General features: G+C 42.7%; 1 protein-coding gene across 3 annotated transcripts in view; it reads right to left on the bottom strand.

Annotated features, from left to right (window-relative positions):
• The window catches only part of LOC117047076 (solute carrier family 2, facilitated glucose transporter member 9-like), a 36,029-nt gene extending 22,610 nt beyond the window's left edge, over positions 1-13,419 (bottom strand). For 2 of the 3 annotated variants that reach the window (XM_033149833.1, XM_033149836.1), the window contains exon 1: positions 1,450-2,260. In XM_033149833.1, coding sequence (XP_033005724.1) covers positions 1,450-1,494 — 45 coding nt within the window. In that variant the 5' untranslated portion in view covers positions 1,495-2,260. Of the gene's footprint in view, positions 1-1,449; positions 2,261-13,271 lie in introns of those variants that run through there. The other variant, XM_033149834.1, reaches the window with a different exon arrangement.
• Between the last annotated feature and the right edge of the window lie 136 nt (positions 13,420-13,555).

The raw sequence follows: 13,555 nt of genomic DNA, 5'->3' as shown, positions 1-13,555 counted from the left end.
AATGGACAGATTATTTTCTTCTGAACTGTAGACAGGCAGGACTTTTCAACATTCCAGGCTCAGGGGAACATGATTTCTAAACTGAAACTGGCCCAGCATTTATTGTCTGTCATTTCTTCCTATTCTGCCTATGTTGGCTTGAAGGTCCTTTGCAGTCTAGTACTTTTCCATGTGGAAAGATGTAGGCATTCAAATGCTGAAAGAAAGTAACCAGGATTGGTCTCTTAATACAGTGGCACCTCAGTTTACGAACTTAATTCGTTCTGGAAGTCTGTTCTTAAACCAAAGCTGTTCTTAAACTGAGGTGCGCTTTCCCTAATGACGCCTCCCGCCACTGGTGCCCTTCCACTGTTCAGCTTCCGTTTGTAGACCGAGGTAAAGTTCGCTTACTGGAACACTACTTCCGGTTTTGTGGAGTTCATATACCAAATAGTTCATAAACAGGGCTGTTCTTAAACCGAGGTACCAGTGTACAGTGGTACCTCTCGCATCCTGAGCAGTCTGCATCCTGAGCGCCGCGTCTGCACATGCTCGCCACGCGATTTGGCACTTCTGTGCACAATGTCATTTGGCGCGTCTGTGCATGTGCGAACTGTAGAATCCGGAAGTAACCCATTCCGGTACTTCCGGGTTCGGTGGATTCATAACCCATGACAAACGCAACATGCAGCGTTTGTAACACGAGGTACGACTGTAGTTATTTTTTGAGGGGGGGAGGAGCCTTGCCACAACTCATTAGCATATGACAATAACTTAATAACATATGCAGATCACCAACGATCTGCAAACCCAAAGAAAATTAAATAAAAACTACATAGCCAGGAGGCAAACTTAGAGCAGGAACGATTAAGCCTCATTCTCATAAATAGGAAAACATGCAACAGACACAAGTGAAATGGTGGCTGCAGATCACCCCAGTTGAAACATTATTTTATAAGGAGCTAGACAGCACCACTTCCAGCACCCTTCCTTTCCCCCCAACCCAGTAGCATCTGCAGCTGGAAAGATCGAAAGCAGGCACCCCCAACCTTCGGCCCTCCATATGTTTTGGACTGCAGTTCCCATCATCCCTGACCACTGGTCCTGTTAGCTAGGGATCATGGGAGTTGTAGGCCAAAACATCTGGAGGGCTGCAGGTTGGGGATCCCTGATCTAAAGCTACTAGACTTAGAAATGTCTTTCTGGACTGAGTTCCCCACCCCCGTTTTGGCTCTGATTCCTTAGGCCAGCAAAGCAAGCCCCATACCTTGGGAAGCTGGAAACTGTCACTCCACATATCCCAGAGCACAGTAGCTGAGATTATAGTCTTGGCCAGCCTTCTCAAGTCGTGTGCAATTAAAATCCCAGCTAATCCCATAAGGAATGCTGGGCACTGCAGCACGACAGGCTCAAGGGAGATAACCTTTGTGGCATATAGAAAGCTCTAAAAAAACAGCAACCCACACTTACCCCAGTGATCTTTCTGTGGAAGTCAAAACGCAGGTTGTTGTCCATTTTGGCAATCTCGGTCTTTTATGTCCAGACAATACAATGAAGGTTCAGCAGGAAGAAGTGAAGTTGCCTGGCTGAGATCCACTTGCTTATTTCAGTGACCCATGTTGGGATTGTCCAGGAGAGATGAAAAACTCAGCAAAGTAATACTCGATGCTGTAAGACCCTCTGGAGTTTCAAGCTACGGAGACGCAGACACACACCTCCCCACCCCCTGCCAACTTGCCAAATGACAGACAGAAAAAGCCACAAGCACATGGGCCAAGGCAGTAAAAGGAAGATAGGGAGAGAAAGAAAGATGCAAGAGACGGTAGAAAAGCTCTCCTTCATTAAGCCCTTAGAGGCAGTGCTCAATCACATGATGGTTGATGTGATTCGCTTCGCTTATTTGAGAAAGAGATACATAGTTCAGAACCTGGAGCCGCTAGGACCTTCCAGCATTGGCAGCTGCCCAGGGCACTATTAACTCTCTCTCTACCTGGACAACGGATGTAGGAGAAGGGATTAGCACATTAGAAAATGTATAACAATAAGGGCCATTGTAGAGTTGAAGGGTGGTATTCAATTCAGCCTTGTTTAGAGTAGATCCATCATAATTAATTGCCTACTTTAGCCATGTTCATTCATTTCAATGAGTCTATGCTGGGGCTGATGGAAGTTGAGAGTCCAGCAACATGTGGACTTCCTGCCCTAAATGGAGAACATAGAATGGAATCCCTTTCTTTCAGGATTTCATGTCGGGTGCTAGAGGAGGAGGTAGCAATGCATCTTGAGTTTATACAGCCTCACAGATTTGGGAGATATTTTATGTAGGGGATGTAGTTTAACTCCTTGCTGATTGGGGAAGTCCACTGCTAGGTGGACTCTAACGAACATCTCTAACTGAGGAAAGTTCATTGCTTTCCAGGGGTGTTGAACAGTTCATACCACCAGGAAATATTTAGTAACGTGTGGTCTAAATCCACTCATTAAGTTGAACCCATTGGTTTTGGTTCCTATCCCTACACTGCAGCAACAGAAGACAAACTTGGCTCCATCTATTTGAAGGTGGCTTTCATAGTACCTCTTAATTTTGCTTTCTTCAGGCTAAACATGGCCAGTTCCTTCAGCCATTCCTCATAAAATTTGATGTGCTTCTAGGTGAGCTGTTGATTGAGCATTTATCCCGATTCATTTGTTCACAGAGCACCTAGACAATGCTGACTTGTTAGTAAGCATTCATCTCTATTTGCGGGGAGTTTGTTTGGACAATGTTGCATCAAACACTTCCCATAGTTTCATTTCCCCATTACTTTCCATATTTCCCAAAAAATCTGATAGTTTGGGAAAGTGGGTTTGTTGTGCAAGACTTTCTGATGTACTATCACAACCTGAATTGGGTGGTGTGTGCTTGAATCCCACTCCCAAATAGCAACAGTCTGTTTTCAGGCTTCTCAACATCTTTGTTCCTCTCCACTGTACCTGTTCCAGTTGGATGGTGTTGAAAGAGTCTGCTCTCCCAAACCTTTCCCAAAAGTAATAAAAAGTCCCTCCAATCACTAGCATAAATTTGTGCCTCTCCCTACCCAATCACATTGTCCTTAAAAAAAAAAAAGCACCGAGATTCATTTTCTGCCTGAAAACACAAGTTGCCTTCTGTTCAAAAGATCATTTCACCTGGTGTGATTAAATTTGTTCCAAAACCACGTTGGCACACCATGCAGTCACACATCTGGAGAGGTGCCCATGTCTTTTGGGTTCACACCAGTAACAGTGGAGCCGTAGGAGTTGAAGGGCTGCAACTGACCCCAACTTAAGCCTATTAGCCTTAAGATAAGGCAGGAAACAGACTTAGGGAAAGGGGTTGATGGAGCCAGTATCTGGCGAACCTCAGATCAAATGGAGAATTTATTGAAGAACATAAAAGCACTTTGAGTGGTAAGTTCCAGTGCTTTGGAGAACCAGAATAGTTCTGATATTTAAACCAAATTCCTACTCAGAGTTCTTAAGGAACATAGGAAGCCATCTTATACCAAGTCAGACCATTTGGTCCACTTAGCTCAGTACTGTATTGTCTGCACCAGAATTACAGGTAGAGGACATCCCTTATCTGGAGATGCTGGCAGTTGTAGCTGAGTTCTTTTGTATGAAAAGCAGATGCTTTATCAATGAGCTATGGCACTTCCCCTGTTAATTTTCAGACAACAATCCTATATACATTTACTTGGGAACAGATGTGTCCTATTGAACTCAAGAGGATTTATGACTGAGTAGGCAAGTATAGGATTACACTGTAGGTGTATGTCTTCTGTACCAGGCACCAGTTGGTAGATCTTAAGGTTTTAGTAAAAAAAATACACAACTACATCCAGAGTAGATCCTGAATTCTTCCTACCCTTGTACTAGAATAATACAAGTGGCCTTAACTGACATTGGAAAGAATTGAACGTTCTTACACAAAAAAATATGACTGGTGACTTCTGGAGTATTTTCTCCTTTTGAAGAGTTCTGTTGATGCTCAGTACAATGCCTGTACCAACTTCTTAAAGTCTCGAGTCACTTCACTTTGGGAGCAGGGGGAGATATGGTTGTTATGCAAATATTCATCAATGGAGCTACTGTCCTGCCAATATTTAGGCTTTTAAAAGCGTATTTCCTACAGGGTGTGTTCAGTATTGGTCTCCAGTATCAGGAAAAAACCAGTTGTGCCACACTGCCCATGTTACATGGAATAAAACTGGTTCTGTCATTGCTTAGCATTGCCTAAGCAGTATTTGTGAAGTGAGGAAACGGTTCAATGTGGTGGCTTCCATAGTTCCAGTTACAGGTAGGTAGCTGTGTTGGTCTGCCATAGTCAAAACAAAATAAAAAATAAAATAAAATAATCCTTCCAGTAGCACCTTAGAGACCAACTAAGTTTGTTCTTGGTATGAGCTTTCGTGTAAGAAGTTCCAATCTTACACCCAGTTCTCCACATTTCCATAGCAATTTGCAATTTTAAAAAATCCTCAGAAAAATTTGTCTGCATTTTAGTGTGTATTTATGCAAATAAAACATTTTTATGCCCTTTTGACTAATGAACCTTTTTGCAGTTTCCTAACACAAGGCAATTTTGTATGTTATTTTAATAAATGTATTCGTTTTTAATGCATTCTTGCTGCCAATATATGCATATTTGTAAAAGTTGGCTGGAAAACTGCATCGCAAAATGCATTTGTGCATTAGTTTCAGAAGGGTGAATTAGTTTCACATTAAAATGCAAACAAAGGCAAATTTCTTTCCTTGTTCCTTGCTCTTTCCTACTCAGAACAAATACTTCCCTTTTGGAAAATGAGGCAGTAAAGCAGGTGAAGCAGAGACCTTCAGAGTTTGGTAATGCACTGAGTTGGCAAGAGGAGGGCAAGAGCAGCAAACAGCCGGCCAGAGTTATTCAATTTACGGTCAGAAGTCTTCATTTTTGGGAGAGCTTGTGAGGCTGAGGCAGCCCACAAGGCGCAAGACTGAAAACTCTTGGCAGCAAAAGAATCCTTTTTTCCTAGATTGGGTGCCACCCCTTTCCAAGCCTTCACTCTAGCCATGAAAGAACACTTTTGTATTCTTATAAGTTGGTGGATGGGATTTGTTTTGCGGAAACCGGGCATTCTGCCAAGCTTGGGTATTTCTTGCTGCCCCAGAAAAAAGAACTTGTAGCACTTCTAGCTCTTCCACCTACCTACCTGGTATACCAGCATTTGGGCGAAGATGCAGAAGTATCTTCCTTCTCTTCAGTACCACACTAGTAACTGAGCGCTATTCCAGGTTCCAGGATCAATTATCCATAATGCCTTCAACTCCCAGCTGACATGCTTCTCACATTGTGGGCCAATTTCGGAAGAGGCACTTCATTTTCAAATTTCAATTTTCCCTGCATGATGACATTACACTCATCTGTGCAATGATTTTTGGGCAAAACCCAAACTTTTGCATTCTGACATCGCAGCCACCATTTCTAGTGTATAACATGAGCATAGCTGTCAAGTTTCGGATTTGAAAATAAGGGATCAGCACCCTCACCTGTCCTGGGGACAGCCCAGTGGTAATCCCCCCAAGCTACAATTTAATTTACACCAGGAAAGAGCTCCCAGGAAAGAGAAATCAGGGCAGAGAAAAGAAAGCACTTATTCACGCAGCACACGGTAACCTCTGGAACTCCCTGCCACAGGGAGCAGCGATGGCCACCAATTTGGATGGCTTTAGAAAAGGATTAGGCAAATTCATGCAGGAGGAGAGGACCACTGATGGCTTCTGGCCAGGTTGGCTCTGTTCTGCCTTCTGTTAGGGGTAGCAATGCTTAATCTGAGCACCTGTTGCCAAGAAACATTCGTCTATTTTATCTTCTTTATATATCTGTCTATTTGTTATTAGGTATTTATATTCCACCTTTTTCTCCAAGGAGCTCCCTGGTCCTAGTCCTCATTTAATCCCCACAACAGTCCTGTGAGGTATGCAGGCAGGCAGGCAGGGCTGAGAAAAGCAGGGACCCAAGGAGTCCCCGGACTCCAACTCTCCTTCCCGGAAATAAGGGAAATTTAAGGGATATCAACAATAAGGGATAGCAGCGGGAAACTGCTTGGAATAAGGGAGTTTCCCACCAAAAAAGGGAGACTTGACAGCTATGAACATGAGACCTCAAGCAAGTCTCATAAACCTGTTGTCAATGCACTGTCCTGGCTCGAGGGATTTCTCAACAATGGATGTGCACCATGATGCAAAAGTACATGAGATGCATGCCCATGGCTTTGTCCAGAGCAGATTTGGAAGGCGGTTGAAAGCAAAGGAGACTCAGGGAAATTTAAAGACACCCTCTACAATTTTAGGACAAAAATGCATGATTAAGGACAGCTCCAGTGCATGGGCATCTCATAGCAGAGGGGTGGGCAGAATGTTGATCAGAATCTAGGGACAATCTCTGGGTGAGCTACTGCAGATCAGCAAATGCTTTGGACTCCCAAAACTTTGTTCACCTCAATGAGGCAGCTGAAATGAACAAAGCTCATCCAGAGTGGTTTTTTGTGTGAAAGGGCTTGAGGCTCATTTAAGTTTTGGTACTGAAAACGAATCCCTCAGTGCAGAAAGCACCAGAAGGCTCCCAGTTCTTAAATTTTAACCATATGCCTTTTGGACCTGATTCCTGTTGGCAGATCATTGGATTTGGGCAGGGGTGGAGGGGGGGGGGAGTGATGCAGCAAGCCTAGTCTGTCCATCCCAGCATAGTATATATGTGAAATATACTCTACCTTTTTCGTAGCACATTTTATCATTGGCGTTGGGAATCCTAAACAGAGCAACCTTAGGATTTCAGTTTTCTCACTGCTCCGCAAAACAGCATCCCGGGTGGCCGACTGAGTGAAGCAGAGGAGGACCTCAGCAGGCAACTGTCCAGAACATACTACAGTACATGACATAGTCCAGATTTAGCCAGGTCCCTTTCCGCAAGGTAGGGTGCCAAAAGATAAAATCTAGATGCCAGTCATGCAAAGGCGAATGCCCACGCTGAGCTGGAAACCTAGTGGAAAGATGTCCTTTGGCGTATTAGGAACATAGCTGTCAACTTTTCCCTTTTTAAAAGGGAAACTCCCTTATTCCGAATAGGATTCCTCGCAAGAAAAGGGAAAAGTTGACAGCTATGATTATGAATAGGAGGTGAAAAGAGGGGAGAGCAACAGGCAGTCCCCCTGTGAGGGGCCCCGTAGCCTGAGAACAAAATAGGGACAAACAAACCTTCAAAAATACGCAAGTAAAAAGTGAAGGTGCTAGTAGCAAGCAATGCTATAAAATTTAGAGAAATGGCAGCACATATATGCTTCTTTACCAGCCCCTAGCAGGCTAGTAAATAATTTTGAGGGCTAGCAACTTTTATGGTCTGCAATACTGTTTTGAAGGGTTTCCTTAACTGGTGATGCCAAAACCCCTTTTCTTCATTCAGGATCTTTCAAGTTTAGTATTGTGGTTAATATGTCCTCAAATGTTTGGAAATGTCTAAAATTTGTTTTGTTAAATTTTTATATTATTTCTTAAATGAAATGCCACTTGGATAGTTTTGGGTTTTTTGCAGCCTAAAACATTTGTTAAATCCAGCAAACAAGCAATCTTTGGAGTTTGATTTCTAAAATAGCCATTCCCCCCCCCCCCCCCCCCCGCCTTTGGTTTTGCTCTGCAACTGTAGATTGTATTTTCTCTCCCTGTGAAACGTCACCAAGCGCCGCATCATTTACAGGCATTTTGCATAGTTGGACAAGGATGTTTTGATGGTGCCTCCAAGGTGCCTATGTTTTCCATTTGTTTTCCCACCAGCCTTCCTGAAGGAAAATCACGGAGAAGGTAGTAGGCAGGTCTGTTGGAATATATGGTACAGGGACATCTAGAACATGGTGTGACACATACTAGTCTTATTGAAAATGCAAGGCAGACAAAAGAGAGAGCAGCAGAAGCCAAGACGAGGCTTGGCTAGCTCAGTCAGTAGAGCATGAAACTCTTAATCTCAGGGTTGTGGGGATGAGGCCCATATTGAGCTAAAGATTCCTGCATTGCAGTAGGTTGGATTAGATGGCCCTCGTGGTCCCTTCTGACTCTATAATTCTATGATGTGCGGCCAGTAGTGTGGAGCTCCATCCTTGGTTCTGTCCAAACCACCTAAAGTATTTTGTTTTGTTGGATTCATGTGTGGTGTGTTAGTTGAATTTTCTCTTTTTTAAACCAAGATTCCGAAAGGCCAGTTTCAGTGGACTAATTGAACTGCTAGGAGAGCAAACTTTCTAATTGCAAAGAAAATCCAGGTCAGGGAAACAATGGCCATAAGCACAAATAAAAATATACCTAATGGGAAAAGTTAGCCAGAGGTGAAGCTGCCAAAGCAACATGGTGGGTCCAGTAAGAAGGTATAATTTGAATTATTCTGTATGTCATCTTCTTTGAACCAAAAAGATATAAATAGCTGCATTCTGTACATCTTATAAATAAGGGAATGTCACAGTTTTTCACTCAGATATCTTGTAGGATCCATTTAGGAGCCATTTCCCCCTTTTAAATGCACTCCTTTTGCTGTCACACATTTTGATCAATTTACAGTGCTTTAGCTGGAAGACATCATTAATGAATGGAACTCTTATAAAGTACAGTACAGTGAGATTTTATGAATAAGCTGCCCCAGTGTGAATGAATGGCAGTCAATGCACTTAATGAGATGAGGTTGAAGTTCTGCACTAGTTCATTCATTGACATAGTGCCTGGGAAACAAACATTCGTTTAAGATTAAAGAAAAAACACACACTCAGCAGGTTCACAGCTTAATCTTATAATTGTATTTAAGTTATCTTCTGAACAGTTAAAATATTTTTTCTTAAAAAAACCACACATTACCATGACCCTAGCTCAAGTGAACATTAGTACGTTAGCTACACATCACCAGAACATAATCACAAAAATTCCAAAGCACTCATTACTTTTAGAATCTAGAGAACAAAGAGAGCAGAGTTACAAATAAAAATAAGAGATCATGTGCTTTCTTTTAAACCTTCTGTGCCCACAGTTATCGGAGCTTCCTGCAGTTGCTAAAGGCATGCACTGGTCTACTGGGTGTTTGCTTTCAAAGGAGCAACAAGCTGTTAAGAGAATAAATTGTCATAAGAGCCAATTCAATTTTGCCAGATTTTAAACTTGCACCCCCACACACTAACGTGCTGTACAAAGAGATATTAGAATTAGCAATTTATATTGTGAGCATTTCCTCTTGTATGGATCAACAGCTACATTACTTTTCCCTACTCAACATAAATTCATAATTTGGAAGTGAATTTTTTTGACCATCTATGACCATTTTAATCCCAGAGAGATAAGGAGAAAAAAAGCTCTGCTTTAACCAATAAAGGCAGCCAATAACATGGAGAAAATAAGCATGGAGTATTTAGGAAATGGTCCTCTGTGCCTTTCTGCTAAAGCATCTGCTTTGGGCATCACAGACTGGGCAGCGTGCACAATAATGATTTATGCATATTAGATTCCTGAGAATCCCAGCTTCCCTTTTTAAAAAGTAAGTTTCTAGCCCTCATTATAGTGAAAATACATTTGAAATCATGCAAGAACCATTGTGAAATGCTCAGGTCAAAACCTGAAGCTTTAGTTTCTTGAAACCTACCCTTGCAACCTTGTTTCGCTCACACTCCTACAGCTTTTCACAACCCTCTTGCCTGTCCAAACTTTCATTGTCCATTTGATCTTGTGCAAGTGCCCAAATGCAGAGTTCAGAAGAAAGCATGCAAATCAATACAAATTAAGTGAATTTGGGTGTGTTTTACTGATTTGCACTGAACAGTGAATTTTAGTTTTTTTTTAATGTACACAAGTAGGCCTACAGAACAGACCACTACTTATACTTTTTCCAGAAAAGCTGCGTAGCACTTTAGGGAAAGCATTTCTGCATCTAGAATGGTGTCTGTAGATCAGTGAATCTGCATGAGCTCTATAGCCAGGTAATAATGGCTTCTTAATGGGGCTAACCTCATAGTTATGTTCCATTGTGAAGGTTATTGTCAGTTTGTCAAAGGCCTACATCCTAAGCATACCTTGCATCACTGAGAGGTCACTAATTGCAAATCTCTGTATGATTACTGCCACTTTAGAAGACCCAAATTTGTGTGCTACAGCCCAATTGCATTTTCCAGACTGAAGACACCTCTCCAATTTATAACAATGCCCATGATATAGGATGCTGCAGTCCTGAAAAGAGCTCTAATTTTAACAAGCAGATTGAGGACTAGTCAATCACAATTTTGAAGGGGAGCCTATAAATAAAGCATGGGCTGCACCCATGTTTTATTCCAGCAGCCATGTTATAAATCAGAAAGATGCAGAGGGTGACTTATAATACAGAAGTGTTGCTTCCAGAGCATGCAGCATTTAAACCAAGTGGAAACTGCCCAGGACATGATGGCCTAAAGTGAGAATTGTGCTTCCACAACCAGTTGACTCACTCTCAGCTGGATATGTGAGATTGATTTCATAAAAGATTTACCCAGAAGTGCAGCTTGAGGAAAAATAAAAAAGGCTTCCTTCTTCAGGGAACACCCCCCCCCACAAACCCCCTATTTGACCACTTGATTAAAGGAAGAGGAATGAATTAGGGCACAGCTCAGCATTGTTAAAATGCATTGTATATGTAGGCCACTTAGGGAACATATATGTGCCCTGTGCCGCCTAGAGTTCCCCCAATTCTTTCTTCCCGAATCCAAGAGAATTTGGGAAGGCATGCAAGCTGTATAAGCCTTTGTAACTAAAAACTACTGAATGTTCCTCTTACCCTCCTATATAGAATAGTTCCTTCCTGGTATGAAGCAACAGCAGAAAACAGCACACAAGCAGTCACTTCTTTTGATAACACTGTTAACTCCTAAACATGTCTGAGCATAGCATGGGAGGGAAAAGACCCCCAGGACCAGAAGATCTCATTTGGAGAGGTACCAATCACATGAGTTCAAACTGGCAGATTCATATATGAATCCAGAGAAGGGGAGCACACATATGTACCACTCTCCTTTTCTTTTATGAAGTCAAAATAGGTTTGTTTTCTGCTGGTGGCAGCAGGGTCTCTCTCCCATCTTCTAATTTCAGAAGCAAGCATAAAGTCTTAAAATAGCCATCAAAAGGTCCAACTTGTTCAGAAGCCTAATCAGGAACGGTGAAAGTGGCTTAGCGTTGCTGCAGGGGGGTTCCTATGCTATGTATTCAGCTGGGTGCCCAGGCTGAGCTTATGTTATTTAAACTACTCAATTGCTCTAGGGTTAGAAATGCAGTTTTACAGCAAGGTTCTCTCCTATGGCTCAGAGCCAGTTGTGCGCTGCTTTTCCTTCTGTAAATACCTGCCTGTGGAGCTCTCCGCTCCACACCAGTGAAAGGCAAGGCCATTTGTGATTAGCAATTCCAAGTTAGCATTTCATTTCTTTGCAAAGAAAGATATTAGGGCTCAGCCCCTCTTCAGAAACATCATTAAATTTCCCTTTTCAGTTTTCACATCAGATCCATTTGGAATTACCCATATCAAATTAACCCTTGAAATGTCCATGTATGGATATGCTTTAGAGCCTTTCTCTTCCAGTGAAGACCAAAGCCCTCCCCAAATGGTCGGAGATGCAGTAGGCTGAAGGCTGTAAACTTCATGCAACTTGAGTGGGGTAGAAGTAGGAGGGAGGAGGTCTTTCTCCATGCCAAGGCATGGTGGGCCCTCATTCTATTGGAAAAGCACCATTTCAGCTTCTTCCTTGAAATGACTTAACAGGAAAACCTCACTACTTTTCCCTTGGTGAAAGGTTTTATACATTAGAATTAATTCTCCAGTACCTTGTTTGTTTGTTTTAAAGCCCCAGAGCAGTTAGGTGTGTTTGGGAACAACAGCAGGGAAGAGAAGGGTTATGACAATAAGGAAAGGCTGCACCAGAAATGACATTGTCTCTTATCTGATCTCCAACTCCACATAACAGAAACAACCCCCCTATGTGCTTGACAGAGCCACCGCCAAAGACACTTCCCTACACACACACACACACACACACACACACACGGGAGAAAATACTGATCTCACAGCTCTGCCAGCGAGCAAGAGAAAATAACCTGTTGATGCTCCAGCTGTAGCGGATCTACAGTCCTGTTCCACACATTGTCAATACTGTACTACAAAGTATAAATGGAATCCGAGTAATAGTGATGAAACAGGGCTGGGGCGACAGTGAGCTTTCAAACATAATGAAGAACTAGTATGTGGCAATCTGTCTCGTTTTCCATCTTGCTTTGCAATTCAGTGTGCAAGGCAACCTTTTTCATCCTCTGAAGGACAGCAGAGTTAAGGAAAGCCTTCTAGCTGCAGCTCTGACTTCCTTTGCCTTTGCTCAAAGAAACACTTAAAAAGAAAAGCAGACCAAGATCAGCATGTTTATCCCTACCTCAAGAGAACAAATACCTCTGACTATGCCTTTGGTGCTAATGCAGCCCTGGATACGCAGGCTGAGAATCCATGAGCAAGGCAGAGCACTTGCACGAAACTATCACTTTTGAACCAGTGTAGAGAACTACAGGACAGAACCAGCTGCCCATTTATTCTTAGTTTCCACTGACTTTCTGAGCCCGCCATGGCAAATACCAAACTTCACCGTGGGGAAATTGCTACTCCCAAGTGAATGAAGAGGAGGCAGGCCACAGAGGGGACCTGCTTAGCAGCATAAAAGTGAAGCTCTTTCCCCCTAACTTCCAAATTTAAATCTTGGCCAAGTGTTATGCTATTCCCACACAATGATGGAGGGTTATTCTAAGTGTTTCCTAAGGTGGCATAGGGGTTATGTAGTACCATAGGACAGGTATGCTTTTGGTCTTTTCTGTCCCTAGCTAAGACCCCTCCACTGTTCTCCTCTACTATTATCCCTTCCACCACAAAATGACCTTGCAGCTTACAGACTAAGAAGTGGAGTCATCACAATCTCCCATTCTTTCAGGAGTTCCCTTCCAACAGAGTATGGCAACAAAGCACAAATGCCAGCCAACGAATAATGACACAATCAGGTTAACAGGAAAAGTCTGAAGTCCTAGGCTGTTCACTTAGTGCTGAGGGAGTAGGATAGTTGCTACTGTTGATACCATACTCTTCTTCAGAGGGGGGGGAGCAGAGGTGCAATACTGCACCATGTGGGGAGGGAAGAAAGAAGAACATGGAAATATATTCATATACTTTGATAGCAGAAATACTGCCCATCACCAATGTTGTCACCAGCAATTCTCACCTCTTAAGTAATATTAGACTTTGGCAGAAGAAAGCTTCACCTTTCATTTACTGGCATCTGCCGGATCAACATTTCAGACAAGTGACTAACTGCAGAGGGCTTAGCTGAAATTATTTAGACTTCCATCATTATCTCCCGACTGGTTTCTGGCCACCGGGGCCTTCATTTGGCATCAAGTTGGCCCTCCTTTAAAGTCCAAGGCCCATCTACAAAAAAGTAGATGCGTCCTTATCACAAGTCCCCAAAGGTAGAGGCATCAGCCTGCTGTTCCCCACCTACCAACA

Source organism: Lacerta agilis, chromosome 5, assembly GCF_009819535.1.
Source record: "Lacerta agilis isolate rLacAgi1 chromosome 5, rLacAgi1.pri, whole genome shotgun sequence".
Lineage (NCBI taxonomy): Eukaryota > Metazoa > Chordata > Lepidosauria > Squamata > Lacertidae > Lacerta > Lacerta agilis.
The sequence above is the reverse complement of the archived record's forward strand: the minus strand, read 5'-3'. Positions and strand labels throughout refer to the sequence as shown.